At 38.2% G+C, this 18153-nt stretch overlaps 1 protein-coding gene across 1 annotated transcript in view; it reads left to right on the plus strand.

The window, feature by feature from the left end:
- LOC110446232 overlaps nt 1–18153 on the plus strand; it is a 98141-nt gene that overhangs the window by 47950 nt on the left and 32038 nt on the right. The window contains 19 exon segments of the mRNA XM_021491272.1: nt 250–364; nt 1689–1870; nt 2830–2944; nt 3600–3862; nt 4678–4792; nt 5411–5568; nt 6433–6547; nt 7047–7255; nt 7695–7809; nt 8071–8243; nt 10393–10507; nt 11002–11234; nt 11832–12080; nt 12661–12778; nt 13649–13836; nt 14349–14463; nt 14989–15161; nt 16478–16595; nt 17551–17846. Of these exon segments, the coding sequence (XP_021346947.1) occupies nt 250–364; nt 1689–1870; nt 2830–2944; nt 3600–3862; nt 4678–4792; nt 5411–5568; nt 6433–6547; nt 7047–7255; nt 7695–7809; nt 8071–8243; nt 10393–10507; nt 11002–11234; nt 11832–12080; nt 12661–12778; nt 13649–13836; nt 14349–14463; nt 14989–15161; nt 16478–16595; nt 17551–17846 (3165 nt within the window).

Below are 18153 nucleotides of genomic sequence, written 5' to 3' on the forward strand. Positions count from 1 at the left end.
GGTGTGTATGTATGAGGGCATGGTCTACCTGTTTATGTATCTTTTACAGAGGTGTGTATGTATGAGGGCATGGCCTACCTGTTTATGTATCTTTTACAGAGGTGTGTATGTATGAGGGCGTGGCCTACCTGTTTATGTATCTTTTACAGAGGTGTGTATGTATGAGGGCGTGGCCTACCTGTTTATGTATCTTTTACAGAGGTGTGTATGTATGAGGGCGTGGCCTACCTGTTTATGTATCTTTTACAGAGGTGTGTATGTATGAGGGCGTGGCCTACCAACAGGGAGAGAAGTGGCAAGATGGCTGTGTCTACGACTGTGAATGTATTGACGAGTCTATAGGCAGATACAGGTGTAAGGAAAAGTGAGTCGAACATTCTTTACATCTGGTGTTATAGTAATATGTCTGACTTCCCATCTGACACCTGGATATGGTCGGTAGTGAATTTGTTATGATGTAATTATATTTGTAGAGGTTGAGTATTGAAAACATTATGGATGAATGCCAATATTTAATTCTATTTGAGGTGTGCACCCATTATGGACTTTTGTGGAGGTGAATATGTGGTTATGTGGACCTTAGATTGCCATATTAACAGAGACAAAGTCTCCGTCATTATCACTTTTTAGGTCTAAACCGTATTCACCAAAATAAGTCCTTAATTGTCATGTAGGAAGTTATTATGCTTTAATCATTAAACAAGACGGAAATCAAGCATATTGTCGAGAGATAAGTACTGGATTAGGCAGACAGCATATAGTGACATTGCAATTGAAGTGGCATGGTAAAATAAATACATTTTGTATTAACATGAGGGTTTCCAAATACAGTAATACAAAGTTGATATCACAAATTATTATTTTTTCATATTATTACAAGTGATTGGCCAGAAGTGAATCACGTGTCCACCGATTAAAACCGATATTGATTTGGAGTGCATGATTTTTGTTGAAGGACTGGGTGTTTCTGAAAATAGAATTATGACGTGTCTCCAAACGAACGTATCATCCCGCTTCCATAGCTTTTTGCTGTGGGTTTTTTCAGATTGCTAACATAACTGTTTTGAAAATAATAAAACAATTGCAGCCTTTGACTTCGGTCGATACCTGGATTTATCGACCCGGGAAAAGATATATTGACCTCGGACTCCGTCCTCTGTCAATAAATCTTTTCTCAGGTCGATAAATCTAGGTATTGACCTCAGCCAAAGGCTATAATTGAATATTACCGACCTCCACGTAATCATGATTCAGCCAATTCCATGAGGATGTAGGAAAATGAAATCTGCCACATGAGGGAAATGTGTATGGTTTTCAAAAGGAAAGCAAGAAATAAATCTATTAATTGCTTTAAAGTGACGCACTGTATCAACTAATTAACGTTGGATTGCAATATCAGCCACATTTAGGATGTCGATTAATTCTATTAGTGACCAGTTGGAATAGTTTTTAAAATGTCCGCAAAGTTGGATTGGATTGCAACAGGAGTAGAATTGAAGTACTTACACTTACACTGCTAAAGTCGACTATTTAATTTAACTGTCTTAATCAACCATATACTTTATCAAATCGATTGCAATATATCAGGTCTTTTTCATAGAATGAATTTTTTGTTAAAAATAATAATACATGAATATGTTTTGTAACAATTTGAATTCTGTATCAATGTTGCAAATTAAATTCTTCAGGTGTCCCCTGTTCCTCAACGTACCAAGCTACTGTCGCCTGGTGGTGGACCCCAATGAAACCTGTTGTAAGATCCCTCAGTGTGTGGAGCCAACTTTGCGCCCCACTCCAGCACCTCAACCAGTCCCCGGAGTGTCCCCGACGCCCCACACTGGACCACAGACCATTGCACCCACACTGACCGGTACATTTAGCAGCATATTTACAGAAAATCACAAGTCTGCAGCACTGTAAAAGTGGAAATGTTTGCATGTGGAAATGGTCGATTGTGACCATCTAAAAATGAAATTGGTGTGGAAATTTTTCGCGATTTTAATAGATCTGAAATCTGCATATTCCATGTATCTATAATCTATAATCTATATAATCTATAAAAAAAAAACATGTGCATGGTTTTTCGCGCTAATTTACTCAACATGGAAAACACGACCATTTCTACACTGTAAATTCACTTTTACAGTTGTTTTGAATGCATATAGCATTAAACACCAATACAGACTTGACCTGGTATGAATATTTGACATTATATAGCTATTAGCTGCTATAGGTTATGTTAGATGAGACAGTGGAGAGAATAACTAAAACGAAAGTAATGAAGATCCCATTTCAAGTATTGCAATAGGTGCAACAATGTTTTACTCTTAAATAATGCTTTTGTCACCAGATCAAGGATTTTTTTGCAAATATTAAGAGAAAAACAAGCTTTTCCAAGGCATTCTTCAGCTATCTTTGCTCTGTCCATTTTGAATCTACTACTTGATGAAATTCTATTGTTTTCTGCGATTTTGTCATTCGATTTGCTTACAAAAAGATTTGTACCAAAGAATTTAAGATGTACAAAAACAACCACTTATACTACTGTAGCATCACCTGCGGCTTTGAATGCAGCGAATAGAAAACACCATTCTGATTCGTCAATATAAAATCAATCTTAATCTCATCATATATGTAAAGATATAACATTTCTTATATCATCACTGTAGGAGTTTTTATCAAACTGATGATTTCTAATATTTCACAGGTAAAAATGTAATACATTTTTGTTCGACTTATCCTATTTGGGGTTGGTACCTGATTCTGATGTTTATCCATATAATATATAATTAAGTTTGCAAGTACAGATCTATATTTTCGTATTTGCAGAGACATGCGTGTTCAAGGGGAAGTCGTACACCCAGGGCCAGCAATGGTACGATGGCTGCGACAGAACCTGCGTTTGTGAGGATGCCCACATGGGCTACTACCGCTGTGATGATAGGTCTGTAATATTACACCAAAGATCACGAAATATCATGGAGCAGTGTCACTTTCGGGGCGTATCTCGCCACATTTGAAAATGGGCATTGGCCAAAAAATCGGAAAATTCGCCTTTAGGAATCTCTGAAGTTAAAGTACCCTTTTCTTCAAATTTGAAGGGAAAGGGTCAAAACACAAGTCAATTGGCTTCAAACAAACTTAAAAGTCGAAGCTCATTTATAGGATTAAAAAACACCCTCTCAATGGTCTAACGAGTGTCCCAATTTAATGTAGGTTTCATTTTGTTGTTGTGAACAGGTTCAATTTTTCTGTACATATCTTTTTAGTCTAAAATCAGCCAAAACATGTATTATTTAAAAATTAGGGCCCTGTACTGTGAGCTTAATACCACGTAAGTTGTTTTTTTGCTGCTGCAGTATGTCAATGTATTATAACATGGGGCCTTGTCTTTCAAAAGAAAAAGCTGAAATAGAAACTGCTTGGTCCAAAACTGGACCAATATAGGTTAGGCTGTACAATCTTTTACTTAAATGTATTTAGCAAATACGTTATATCAAGCAACTTGAGATGATCGGAGGTAAAATAGGGTGCCTGATGAAAAAATAGTAATCCAAAAGTAATATGAGAGTTATTAACCTGGTTTGCTATGTTGACAGATGTCCCAAGTTCCCCAATCTGCCTAATACCTGTACACTGACGGCCGACCCGAAGGATCCCGAATGTTGCAAGGTGCCCCAGTGTATCCCCATTCCCGGTGTGAACGGAAACACTGTGAACCCATCAGCTCAGCCCACGATTGTGACAGGCGTACCAGGAGTAATCACCGGTGTAGGAGGCACTCCCGTGCCACACCAATATGTGACCCCCATCCTACCCCCAGGCCAAACACCGCCCAGCACCAGTGCTCCTCTGCCTAAAAGTAGGACACTTCTCACCATTAGCACACTGTGTTCATTGATGTAAACATAGTATTTGTCGACTGGTATACAGTATAACACAGTTATGGTGACCTCCACCTCAGCAGCCTTGGTCTCAACTCAACACTAATATATTGTCAGTGAAAACATAATTTACTGCATTCATTAGTCTAATTATATATCGCATACAAAGCATATTAAAAATTGTGTGGGATAAACAACACAACACATATACTGTCATTGAAACAAAACGTTAAAGAAGCAAGTAGCTGATAGTTGCCCCTCGAGGGCCTCTTGGTGACCCTGGTAGAGATGACACTGCAGCTCTAGTCAGCCTCTGGATCCTGGAGATCATCTGGATATAATTCAATCTTAACTGATTAATATGACTGATAATTCTAAAACAAAGGCTCATTTATTCATTATAAAAGCTATAGATTTGAGTATTTTTGACCAGATGAAATGATTTATGACCACCATTGACTCTATACGTTTGTCAGTGATAAGTCATTCTGTATGACTGCAATTTCGTTTGATGATAAGATTATATCAAATTGTACAGATTTGTAGGAGAAGTGTGTATCACTTCCTGTTACTATTTGAACTTGTTGGTATCAGAAAAAGAATCTTCCACTTATTAAAATAAGTAACAATTACCCAATCTTCTGAATATAGTACTGCAATGTTTTGGTATTTGAAAAGGCTCAGGATAATATGTGGCTTTGAGAAAAATTATAGGTCATAGCACCATGGTATGTAATATTGTCTATATCATGTTACATGTACCACTATAACAGTGTCATTGTTCTTGTTGCAGACGAGTGTATATACAAGGGTCAAGCTTACCACCAGGGCCAGAAATGGCAGGATGGCTGTGACTACAAGTGTGAGTGTCTGGACGGAAAGATGGGCAAATACCAGTGTACACAGAGGTAAGTGTCGATATTATATATAAATAGAAAGGTCATGTATTTCACATTAAATGCACAAGATACTATATTAACTAATTAGTGAGAGAACACCATTTTGGTTGGAAACCATTGGCTGTTATGCACTGATCTTAACCACCGAAGAAGTGAAACAAAAATTGGTTCCTAATATTTTTGCACCATTCTAATTTCTACTTTATGCAATGATAAAGTTAAAGTCGTTATACGGTTCTTGACTTAAGTTTGTCCATAATTAATGTTGTTCTTCATGTTTTATTCTTTTGATTCTCTGTTTTATGTACATTGGGTAAATCATTGTATATTCAATTGAGTTTATCATAAAACATTAAAATTGTAAAATGTTTAATCTCAAAGTCAAGAAAAAGGAGGATTTTTTTTGGGGGGGGGGGGATATTTTGAAAACGGAGCCTAGATTTAGTATTGTGATAATAATTTCAAAGTCAAGAAAAAGTAGGATTTTTTGGGGGGGGATATTTGGAAAACGGAGCCTGAATTTAGTATTGTGATGTATTGGAGGAGAAAATTGGTTGTGTTGAGTCTGAAATTCGTATTAAGAAGTAATGATCAGTGAATATCTTCGGTATATATTGTGTGTAACAGATGTCCAACCTTCCCGGTCATTCCTCCACAATGCCAGCTACAGAGGGACACCAACGACTTCTGTTGCTTTGTTCCCCTGTGTGTCTTCAACCAGACCGCGCCAACTCCAGGACCTCAGGTCTCCCCCAGCCCTGGCTCTCCAAACATACCATCGAATGGTGAGTATACACACCTCACACCATCCTTGCCTCACAGAGATATTCATCATAGCGCCCACCTGAAGGTGCTGCAGCAACTTTCAATATACTGTATGCTGTTTGTGAGGAATTCAAAATTCGTGAATTTCACAAAATGAATAACAATTAGCTAATTCAGGATTTTCTTGCAAAATGCTATCCATTTCTTTTAACAAAAATGAACATGTCTTTTCCTTGCTGAAAAGTGTCTTGATGGTAGAAATCAACTCTATGTGAAATGGATTGATTTATCGATACCAATAAAAAAGGTGTTTTACTCTACCAATGATTGGTGAAGTTATAACCTTCCAAAAGAGTGCAAAATAAAATTTGCGAAGGATTTTGCTTGTGAAAGTACCACCTACAGGGTAGAGGAAGTTGTTGCGAGTTATATGGGATTGATTGGCATTTGATTTACAGAGGGTGTTGTACTTAGCGGAGAGATGACATGACATGTTATAAATAGTTAATTCTAATGAATTTCATACATGTGTTTGTTTCATGAGCAATATCCCTATCCTGCATTAAAATGATGTCATGAATTGTGTTAGTCGCAGTTTTTTTTGTGCCCGTCCTAAAGGATTTTTGAGAGTTTTCAGGAAAGCGCTGTTAAAAGTCCAGATCACTCTGCTATATAAACCTGACAAGAAAAAGTTGAAAAACTAAATTTATTACCAACCCAAATTTGCTCTGACAGACATGTAACAGGAAACCAAAAGTTTTTGTTTGGCCTAAACATGGCTATTTATTCCGATTAGTTATTATTGACATTTACATGAAATTATAGCAAAGAATATTTAATGTATTATGTGTTAAATTCTTTCGACGTATTTGTATGAATTTCAGCATTCTGTGTGTACAATGGTCTGGCATTCAAGCAGGGACAGGTCTGGGAGCAGGGATGCTCGAAACAATGTCGCTGTGACAATGCCCTCACCAATTACTACTCCTGTTTTGACAGGTACGAGTCAAATATCTAATTCCAAATGTGAAATATGTACCTTCTGATACAATATTTGAACAATATTTGTTAGAATTCGAGATATATATCAACAAATATTTGTTACTTTTTCATTCAGTATTTCCCACATAACATATGGCATTGTTACATTTGTTGTTGATGTGAACTAACTTCTTACACTGAAGGCAAATATATGGATACCTATTATAATATGTTGTAAGTTAGGGTGGTCAGATGGTGCAGTGGGTAGCGCACTTGCCTATCACCAAGGCAGCCGGGGTTCAATTCCCCAATTGGACGTGAAAAGGTATGGTCACCAACCATATGTGGGTTTCCTCTTGGCCAACATTTACAGTGATTGATTTAAGTTGAAAAAACTTGTTTCATAATTGTTGTAAAATAGATACAGTTTATATTTATATGTTGTAAGTTGCTTTGTGATTATTATTTATGCATAAAAATGGGTAATTTCTAACACAGCCTGTTACATTCCTCACAGGTGCCCATCCTTCAGCAACCTTGACCCAAGCTGCATCATGAAGACAAATCCCAACGATCCTTGCTGCCAGATCCCAGAATGTCTGAACTCTCCTACACCTGCCCCCAACATGCAGCCGACCCCCTACCTTGTCCCGACCCTGCCACCTGGCAAGATCACTGGATCTGGTCCCAAGGTCAACCCCAACACAGGACTTCCACAGAATGTCGGTGAGTTCTAGGGCCCAAACTGTCATGTCACCAAGTTTCTTTTTTCTGATCACTTAGTTATTTTCATCTACAGTTTTGTGTGAGTGTGTTTAATACTATTTATAAGGTCATTTGAGTGAGTGAGTGAGTGAGTGAGTGAGTAAGCATATTATCTTTACTGTAAAAATAAAATAAAATCAAGATACAGAAACATTCCTGTTTATTTGCATTGAGGAAATAAGCATGGTATTATCTACATGTGAATATTCATTTAGCGATTAAATATATTATTATATAAAGATATTGGAGCAAAATAATTTGAAAACCATCCTCAAGGCAAAAATTCCAAATCACAATCAGTTTAAAGAATCACAATGCAAATGTTTCCTCAAGCGAAAATGTCCACCTTGCAATATACATGTGTAAATGAGTATTAAGTAAGTGTACTGTTTGTGTGTAGGTTTCTGTGAGTACAAGGGCATACAGTACCACAAGGGTGAAACCTGGGAAGATGGCTGCAGCTACAAGTGTCAATGTATTGAAGAGACAACGGGCACATTCACCTGTAATGAAAGGTAGGCAGTCATTGTGACATACTCCTGTCACCAAACAAGTACAAAGGTTATAGATTCTCCCTGATATTATGCCTCTCTCTCTTTCTTGTTGACATCTGTAGATATTCTGGTGAGTTTCTTGCCCTTTTTAGTGCACCTATAAAACATCTTTTCCAATAGTCGGTTGCTTTGTCAATAAAAAGGAGAAGACATCTTTTCGGATCTTATTCTAAATTTACTTCTTTCTCTTTGTGTACTTCAGATGTCAATTTTTTTTTTCAGATGTCCAAGATTCCCCAAGTTACCGGCAAACTGTTTCATGGCCACAGATCCAAATGACACATGTTGTAAGATACCGTCCTGTCCCGCTACCCCGGTGCTGTCCCCCACACCATATACAGGGTATCCTACTCAGAGTCCATTCATGTCACCCACACCTGCCCCTCAAAGCAAAGGTAAGATAACTAGTTTATTGTCTAAACCGATCATCATTGATACCAATATTTTTCTTGTTTTGACACATGTGTTATGTATCGCTGGTGTCTAGAGGGATCAAGTATACTGAGGTGTTTGCTTAATGTAGAATTGCATTTTCGACACTAGCGCCACACTTTCCTTATATGGAATCTGATTTCTCTTTATATGGAATCTCATTCATTTATTTTTTATTTTTTGGAAAGATAGATTTACGGATCACACAGTTCAGTCTGCATAGAAGTGTACATAGTAGAACTTTGTATAAAGGAGGGTTTATATAGGATTACTGTTCCCCACTTTTTATTAAAAAGAGGGGGAAGGTGGATTTCAGTTAACCCATTCATTGTCACGCATTGCTTTCTAAACAGTAACTTTCATTACTATAAATATTGGTAGATTTCATTCAAACTTGAGGTTACAGATTCTTCCTTTAATCTGATTAGCCAACATATTCTTAGCAATGAATTTGTTTTTAGGTCACCTGAGCTTTGCTCAAGTGACCTATTCCAATCACTTTCCGTCCGTCGTCGTCCGTCGTCCGTCGTGCGTCGTGCGTAAACTTTTACATTATCAACTTCTACTCAAGAACCAGTGGATTGAATTTCTTCAAACTTGGTCAGAATCATCCTTGGTATATGAGGCTACCAAATTGTAAAATTGGGATTCCTACCCCAACCCTAGGGGCCAGGGCGGGGCCCAAAAGGGAAAATTAACCAATATTTCAAAAATCTTCTTCTCCAGACTCAGAGGTATTACAGTCATTTTCTCTGCATGGATGGAAAGATCATCAGGGGCTTTCTTTAAATTGTAAATTTCAGGACCCCCGAGCTATCCGTTCTCCCTTGGGGAGGGGGTAAAGTTTACTATAGTTTATATAGGGAAACAACACTTTTGGGTATATTTTGACAATTTTCTGTTGGAAATTATTTTTACTCGGTCAGAATCATCCTTGGAGGAGGAAGATGGTTTTAAATTGTAAAATTTGGATTCCTACCCCAACCCTAGGGGCCAGGGCGGGGCCCAAAAGGGAAAATTAACCAACATTTCAAAAATCTTCTTCTCCAGACTCATGAGTATTACAGTCATTTTCTCTGCATGGATGGAAAGATCATCAGGGGCTTTCTTTAAATTGTAAATTTCAGGACCCCCGAGCTATCGGTTCTCCCTTGGGGAGGGGGTAAAGTTTACTATAGTTTCTATAGGGAAACAACACTTTTGGGTATATTTTGACAATTTTCTGTTGGAAATTATATTTACTTAGTCAGAATCATCCTTGGAGGAGGGAGATGGTTTTTAAATTGTAAAATTGGGATTCCTACCCCAACCCTAGGGGCCAGGGCGGGGCCCAAAAGGGAAAATTAACCAATATTTCAAAAATCTTCATCCCCAGACTCAGAGTCCTATACTATAGTCATTTTCTTCGCATGGATGGAAAGATCATCAGGGGCTTTATTTAAATTGTAAATTTCAGGACCCCCGAGCTATCCGTTCTCCCTTGGGGAGGGGGTAAAGTTTACTATAGTTTATATAGGGAAATAACACTTTTGGGTAAATATTTTATCCATTTTCAGCAGAAAATTACTCAAACTTAGTCAGAATCATCTTTGGTGAATGAGAGTATTACTTTGGAAAATTGGGATTCCTGCCCCATCCCCAGGGGCTAGGGCGGGGCCCCAAAGGGAACATTTACCAATATTTTCAAATTCTTATCCTTTGATGACATGACAAGTATTGTATTTCACTTAGTTTACATGCTGATTTCCACATCACATCTAAACAATAAAATAAAGCTACCAGTACCTATGATATAACTCAGGTGACCGCTAAGGCCCTTGGGCCTCTAGTTTAATATCACTCAAGCTTGTGTTTAATGAGAATCCTTAGGACAAGTTTGAAATGTAGCAGAATCCATCCTCATTCCCCTAGTTTATGCAGCTGTTTCTGAATAGCTGACACTTTTTTTTCACAACTGTTTCCTTAAAAAATTATTTCTGTCAATATATGGTTGTACATGTGTTATCAAAAATGCTCGAGTCAGGTTCGAAGATGAGCGACATCCATGCATGGTAAATGAGATTAGATATATCCTTGGTACTTAAGTTGATGGAATTTTCTCTATCTTTCCAGATGTGTGCATTTATCAGGGACACCCCTACACCCAGGGCCAGAAGTGGTACGATGGATGTGACAAGAAATGCATGTGTGAGGACGCCAAGATTGGATACTATACATGTACAGACAGGTAAAAATTGTTACAGATTCAAAATAATATAATCAGACATGGTTTTTACAATGGTGATGAAAAATATCCAAATCCAAATAGCATTTAATCTGTCTGGACAGATAAAAGAAATATTAAGACTCTGTTCTAGAGTTTAAAAAAAGGTTAACCAAAAACAAAATCAAATAGTTATGTTCGTACACTAAAAGGAAAAAGTTTTGAGTGATTTTAAGGGATTATTTTGGTACTTCAGGTATTTTATTTTAAATAAATAGAATTCTTGGACTGACCGATCATATTTGCTTAGTTAAGACCAGCTGGTGTGATATTTATATTTTTTTATGGGGTTTGAATTATTTGTGATAACTTTACGTAGCAAGTGTCAATTATGAACATACATTTAGAACCATCATACAATATGACTATATAGTTTGTTAGAAATTAAGAAACAGCTAGATCTGTATATTTAATACATAACAAAGACTTATAATGTAATAACATACGGTATGTTTCAGATGTCCAAGCTACACCAACCTGACTCCTACTTGCATAATGGTACCTGACCCCAACGACCCTGGTTGCTGCACAGCTCCTCAGTGTGACAATACTAACACCACCAACCCTACTGGTGTATATGGTTCAATCGAAGGAAACGGACATCCTCCAACTCCGGCACCATTTTTGGCTCCCACCCTTGCGCCAGGGGCAAGCCCCGACCCCAATGCTCCATCCCCTACACCCATGCCAAGTAAGATAACATCAGGATTATTTGCTGGCAGTTCTATTTCATTTCTCTATTTGTTCAGTGGATTTTGCTGTTAAATTGACTATAGATCATAAGCTAGACCTTGCATATTCTATGTTATTACTTCAACAATTTTCGACATTTATTTTCAATCTGTAAAACAATCGCTGCATGGAACATTGGCTATATATGTAGTTGTAATCTTGCTTTCTTTATGACATCAACATGATTAGATTTACACCTATAAAAGATTTGAGACCGACACTTGGTTTGTGTCTTACATGGGAGAGCTTTCATAACACTACACTGGGCCCAAGGCAGAGATGTACAATTTTATATTTAGAGTACTATAGCCTGGAGGCAGATTTAGAAAAACATCACGAGCCAGTTCTATCATTTCATATAAAATGTTGAAAAAAAATCTAGCCCAAACAAAAAGATATAAAGCAGTGCCAGCATTGGGCTACTGGAATTGTACACCCCTGCCCCAAGGTATAGGAGGGATAGTAGTTCTATTTTGTAATACGTTATCAAATATTTGATATTGCTCACTTCAGACATTCATTAAAATCGTACCGATTTGATTGTGTTTGTTTGCAGAGGTTTGTGTCTACAAGGGTACACAGTATACTCAAGGACAGAAATGGCAAGACGGTTGCTCGTACAAATGCGAGTGTATGAACGCTGACGCCGGTCGATTCATTTGTACCGACAGATGTGCTCGCTACCCTAACTTGCCTCTCAGTTGCAGACTGGAGTTTGACTCCATGGACCCCTGCTGTGAGAAACCGAACTGTACACCCAATGCTGCACCAACCCTCCGACCAGGCCAGACCACACCAAATCCAAGTAATTTATCACACTTTGTGGCAACTGAAAACAGAAGTAGTGATATGTTTTCATTTTGAAAATTTCTAAAACTGGTTAGATTATCTTTTAAGGCCCTGCATAGGAGATGCAGGTGCCTCTGATTAATCACGGTATCTGTCCGTCTGTCAGTCTATTTGTCCATCCACACGTTTGTTTCTAGAGATTACCTCAAAGTACGAAAGATTAATGTTTCTTTTAAAGATAAGGAGATACACTGTGATATTTAGATGTTCAATAGGGGTGTAAAAGTGTCTAAGGTCAAGGTCAGTCTGGTACTAAAAATATCCTATGGAGGCTTCAGTCAGACACATGGTGGAGCCCTTGCTGACCTCCCAGTGATCTTATTTGAAAATTGAACCAAATTCTTAGAGTCTTTCCCCAAAGGCGGAATTCTTTTTTGAAATAATGTGAACTTCTATGAATTTCAAGTTTGAACTTTAACAATAATACGTAAAAAAGTGTATAAAAGCTTACATTTAACTTCAAAAATTCATGCTGAAGCCCTGTTTTAATACATCAATGTTATTTTCAACAGTTATTTGACGTTTTTGTGTTTCAGATGAGTTCTGTGTATACAATGGAATCCCATACAAACAAGGTCAGACGTGGAAGGTTGGATGCGAGAAGGTCTGCCGATGTGACGACGCTAAGATAGGACGTGTCAACTGTGATGACAGGTGAAATTTCTCAAAACATGTTGAAGAATCTTTATTTGAAATTTTATGGATTTTTTTTATCAGACTTGGATTTCATATTCTTTTGTATTACAATTTTTTGTGCTGTAAACAGTCTTGCTTATAGCAGAAATTACATTTTAATAGCATGTGTTTTTTTTATAATTTTATGTTAATAAATGAAGAAGGTAAATGCCATTTTGGATGGGGGATGTGTCTCTGAAACGTTAATTGTCTCTTGCATTTCTTGTTGGATCATGATATTGAGGAAATCCTGACAAGTTTCTGTATTTACTAGTATTCAAATTGGCTGATGTGTGCTGTAGTGTCTAATTGACTGATGTGTGCTGTAGTGTCTAATTGGCTGATGTGTGCTGATGTGTGCTGAAGTGTCTAATTGGCTGATGTGTGCTGTAGTGTCTAATTGGCTGATGTGTGCTGTAGTGTCGAACTGACTGATGTGTGTTGTAGTGTCTAATTGGGTGATGTGTGCTGTAGTGTCTATTTGGCTGATGTGTGATGAAGTGTCGAATTGGCTGATGTGTGATGTAGTATCTAATTGGCTGATGTGTGCGGTAGTGTCTAATTGGCTGATTTGTGCTGTAGTGTCTAATTTGGTGATGTGTGGTGGTGTGTGCTGAAGTGTCTAATTGACTTATGTGTGCTGTAGTGTCTAAGTGACTGATGTGTGCTGTAGTGTGTAATTGGCTGATGTGTGCTTTAGTGTCTAATTGGCTGATTTGTGCTGTAGTGTCTAATTGACTGATGTGTGCTGTAGTGTCTAAATGTTTCATCAGCTGCTTGAACAACACATTTCAACCATTAATTTGGCTTTATGACTTTTTTTCATCACACACTTCGTGTCTGTTGTAGATGTCCATCCTTCCCCGTGCTGACCAGCACCTGTTCCCTGGTGACCGACCCCAATGACGCCTGTTGTCAGGTACCTAAGTGTGTCAACACCAACACCACTAACCCTGACCAGGTGATCATCGGCGTGCCAGGCACCATCACTAACGGAGGACACGGAATGGCTCCTAACCCCAACTCTGGCACCAGAAGTTAGTTTAATAATCTATTACTGTACAATCTCATATTCATGAATTTAGATATTACAATTTCTTTTTCTCTTTATGTACTTATGTTCTATAATTGCTCCCATTTACTATTCTTCTTTGAACTGCATTTCCAATTGGGTTTTGAAAATTATTTCTTCACAATTTGTTGGGAAGACATATCTTTAGGAAATTCAAATGCGTTGAAAACTGGTAAAGGCTGGTTTGGAAAAAGAAAAAAATCATCAAATATTAAAGCAGAAATTAAAAAGACATTTGATAAATTTAGACAAGTAAAATAAAAAAAAAATCAAGCCTTTCTCCAAAGAATCTGCAGACCTTGTGTTTTTTTTCCTGAGTCTCTTTTACCCATCTTGGGAAATAAAAGGAAACGGTCAAAGAATTTCAATCTATAAATTGCTGTTGTGACAAACACATCAGTTCTAGCTTTCAATATAAGGGTAGCTTCCCTTACCCTGTCATATTAGATCAATATTAATATCACCCAATTGTTTTAGATGGCTGTGTCTACAAGGGACAATACTACACTCAGGGCCAGCAATGGGATGATGGCTGTGCCTACCACTGTTCTTGTGAGGACGGCCCCGCTGGCTTGTACAGATGTACAGAGAAGTAGGTCACACCAGTTATATCATTCAGAAGCGTTATAAACCGATCTGTTTAGGGCTGTTCCGTAATTTATCATATGGGGGAGGTGGGAGACATCTGAATTAATATAATGTGGGTGGTGGGGTTCAAGCTTTTAAGAATGTATTGATGGTAGGGTGTCTGAAAAAAGTGGCTCCGACCCCTCCCCTGCAGTTACTCCTGGAACAGCCCTTAGCAAAAATATCCTTAGATAGTTCTGTTAAGGGAAAATGTACATAAGTAACAATAAAGTTCACCTGTGCAGACCCATACACATTCTGCTGTTCCGCCTTTGATGCAAACACTACACAAGTCCTGCCAATAAACTGCACAAGTATTACGAAAACTCCACACAAGTACTTTACAAATGCTACAATGGAAGAGTAAACATGTACAAGTTGATATCGATAACTTTAAGTCTATTGATTCTGAGATTGTCTTGTATCTGTAACACAAAAATAGTCCCTTGCAGTTGTATGGTTGCCTACAAAATGTGATGTCTCTTCCTAGGTGTCCACGCTATGCACAGATCCCATCCTACTGTACGATGGTTCAAGATCCAGCCAACCAGTGTTGCGAGAAACCTTACTGTACACCCCTTAAGACCCCAGCACCTCAGCCGTCCCTGGCCCCCGGGCAGACTCCACCCACCGTGTCGCCACTCGCACCGCCTCAGCTCAGCAGTAAGTATGGCAGTCATGTGTAGATCCCATCACCTCAACTGTTTCCTTTATCATGTTAATAAATTAGCTCACAGGTAAATTTTATACCCTTTAATGTTCTGTCGACATAAGTTTTGCTAATTTCATGGAAAACATATGGCCCAAGGTAACCATTACCTATATTTTACACCTTGTAAATATCTGTTGCTTCGGATATCATAGTGTATGGCAAGTAATATAAACTTAATATAATATATTCCTTGAACTTGGGTTTTTGAAATTTAAAAAAATCTGAATATTAGATTTTTAAAGATATGTTCATGTTCATGTCAAGTTTGCGTGTCATCATAATAGACCTTAGAACCTTGTTATATATCAGTGGTTCACAGAACCCTTTGTATTTGTATAAATGGAGGTCCCACAGAATATGACGGGAGATGAACATAAAGCACAAGGTGGTTGCCCCTTTAAATTGATAAATGATACTGTATACCAAAATTTTTAATTTTCACCATTTTCTTGTAGAATTTATTTTCGTGCAGTGGTAATTATCCCCCGCTTTCACCAAAATGGGGGATATTAATTTGGGTTTGTCCGTCTGTCAGACTGTCTGTCACTCTACGTTTCCGTGCAATAACTGCAACAAATGTTAACCATTTTGCTTCAAACTTGGTACCAGGGTTAAGTACCTTAAGGGCTCAGCCAAGTTCGATGATCACTTTCAGGAGGCTTTATTTGGCGGAGTTATGGCCCCTTTAATAAAGATAAACGTCACTATCTGACGTTTCAGTGCAATAACTGCAACAAATGGTAACCGATTTTCTTCAAACTTGGTACCAGGAATAAAAGCCTTAAGGGCTCGACCATTTGGCGGAGTTATGGCCCCTTGAATAACGAAAAACGTCTATATCTGCCGTTTCTGTTCATTAATTCTCGTAAATATTATCCTATTGTCTTCAAACTTAGTAACAGGGTTCAACGCATTAAAGGCTTTTTTTTTTCTTCAAGTTTCACGCTATAAATTATGTCTCAACAGCACGATACTCACATGTTTAAACCCAAACTCAATAATGTTTACCTACAATATTTCCTGCAAGCGGGGGATAGAAATTCCACCAATCTGCTTGTTTTACCCTTGACATGTGATTACCATGTTTAGTATGGTGTGTACTTACTTTTGATGTTGTGGTAAGTTCATCCTAATTTAGAAGGACGAAAAAGGCGAAATTCAACTGTGGAGAAAATTACCGTCTATACAGTACATTCAGCTTAAAAAAAGGATACGACTTGAAAAATAAACAATATCAGAGATTTGAAGATTTTCTAAATTTCCACAGACACTGGTTGCACCTACAACAACCAGAGGTTCCAGCAAGGACAGCTGTGGTACGATGGCTGTAGCAAGATCTGTTCGTGTGAAAATGGAAGGACCAACTTTGTTCGCTGTCAGGACAGGTAGGATCAACTGCTCACTTGAAATCATTTTATTTGAAGAAGAAAAAATCTGGAACAAAAATTTCTCTTCAAATTAAGAAATAACTCTTTTGTGAATCTTTCTAAATAGAACACAGATTTTATAAGTCCCCCACCTGGAACCGGGGGGGACTATAGTTTTGCTTTGTGTCCGTCCGTCTGTCCTTCCGCTTTCTTGTCCGAGCTCTATCTCCTACACTACTTTTCACTGGAACTTCATACTTGGGGTATGGGTTCACCTTGGTGAGGCGGTGTGTCGTGTATCAAAAGTAGGTCACTCTGACCTACATTTTGATCTTTGACCTATATCAAAGATTTTTTTGGCCGGTCTCTATCTCCTACACTACTAGTGGGTTCACCTTGGTGAGGCGGTGTGTCATGTATTAAAAGTAGGTCAATTATCCGGGCTCTATCTCCTACATTACTAGTCACTGGAACTTTATACTTGGAATATGGGTTCATCTTGGTGAGGTGGTGTGTTGTATATCAAAGTAGGTCACTCTGTTTTTGACCTTTGACTTGCATCAAAGAAAAAGTTTGTCTGGGTTTGCTTGGGGCATGGGTTCACTTGCATTGAAGAAGACGCATACATTGTGTCACCTGATGCAATTTAATTGTAAAAACGGTACCACTAACCAGTAAACATCCACCAGATTTATTTGCAATAGTAGCACTGACACTATTCCTTATTGAATACGGTGGGTCTGTCAAACATTCATAAAAAGAATTAATTCCTGCACAAATTTATCATCTGTGCATTTCACATCTGATGGGGGACTATAATTCGCCGAATTGTCTTAAGGAAGTTTTGGTCAGGTATTCTCAGGCTCATTTGATAAGGTAAAATGAGTTTTTACACAACAAATGAGAAACAAAAACAACAATATTAAAACCCTTCTGCTTTGACTTGACCATTGGATGTTTTAATTGCATTTAGATGTGCCAAGTACAGCACAATAGGCGCTGGTTGTACCATGGTGCCAGACTCCAGGGATCCTGCTTGCTGCAAGGTACCGAGTTGTCCTCTGGCTCCTCCCAGTGTGGCTCCCACCCCCGGGATCTACACCCCCAGACCCTCGCCCCCGGGTGTGATTAATGGATATGGCAAGGTGCCAACCCCGGCTCCTCGACCAACACCAGTTCCTCAAGTAGGAGTATCAACAAACGCTCCAGTCCATCTTACACCTGTACCAGGTAAGTACCACGCTCCAGTCCATCTTACACCTGTACCAGGTAAGTACCTCATCAATACATGGCTAGAAAATAATTTTAAGAGCTACGAGTCAGCCGAGCTAATATTTTCCAATTTTACTAGTCCATATGCGAATTCCATTAGGCCAAATAAAATTAATTTCTTGGTTCTCAGGCCATTTATTTTCAAAATAGATGCGGCAGGGCGGCATTTTTTTTTCTCATTTAACATGGGAAAAAACGAGACGAGGGCGATTTAATTTTATTTTGTAGTTTGTAAAACGTTCATTGTGGACATTACCTTGTCTTTTTATAGTTGTGTAGAGACCTGTCATAGAGCAAGCCTCCG

Source organism: Mizuhopecten yessoensis, unplaced genomic scaffold, assembly GCF_002113885.1.
Source record: "Mizuhopecten yessoensis strain PY_sf001 unplaced genomic scaffold, ASM211388v2 scaffold2663, whole genome shotgun sequence".
Taxonomy (NCBI): Eukaryota; Metazoa; Mollusca; class Bivalvia; order Pectinida; family Pectinidae; genus Mizuhopecten; species Mizuhopecten yessoensis.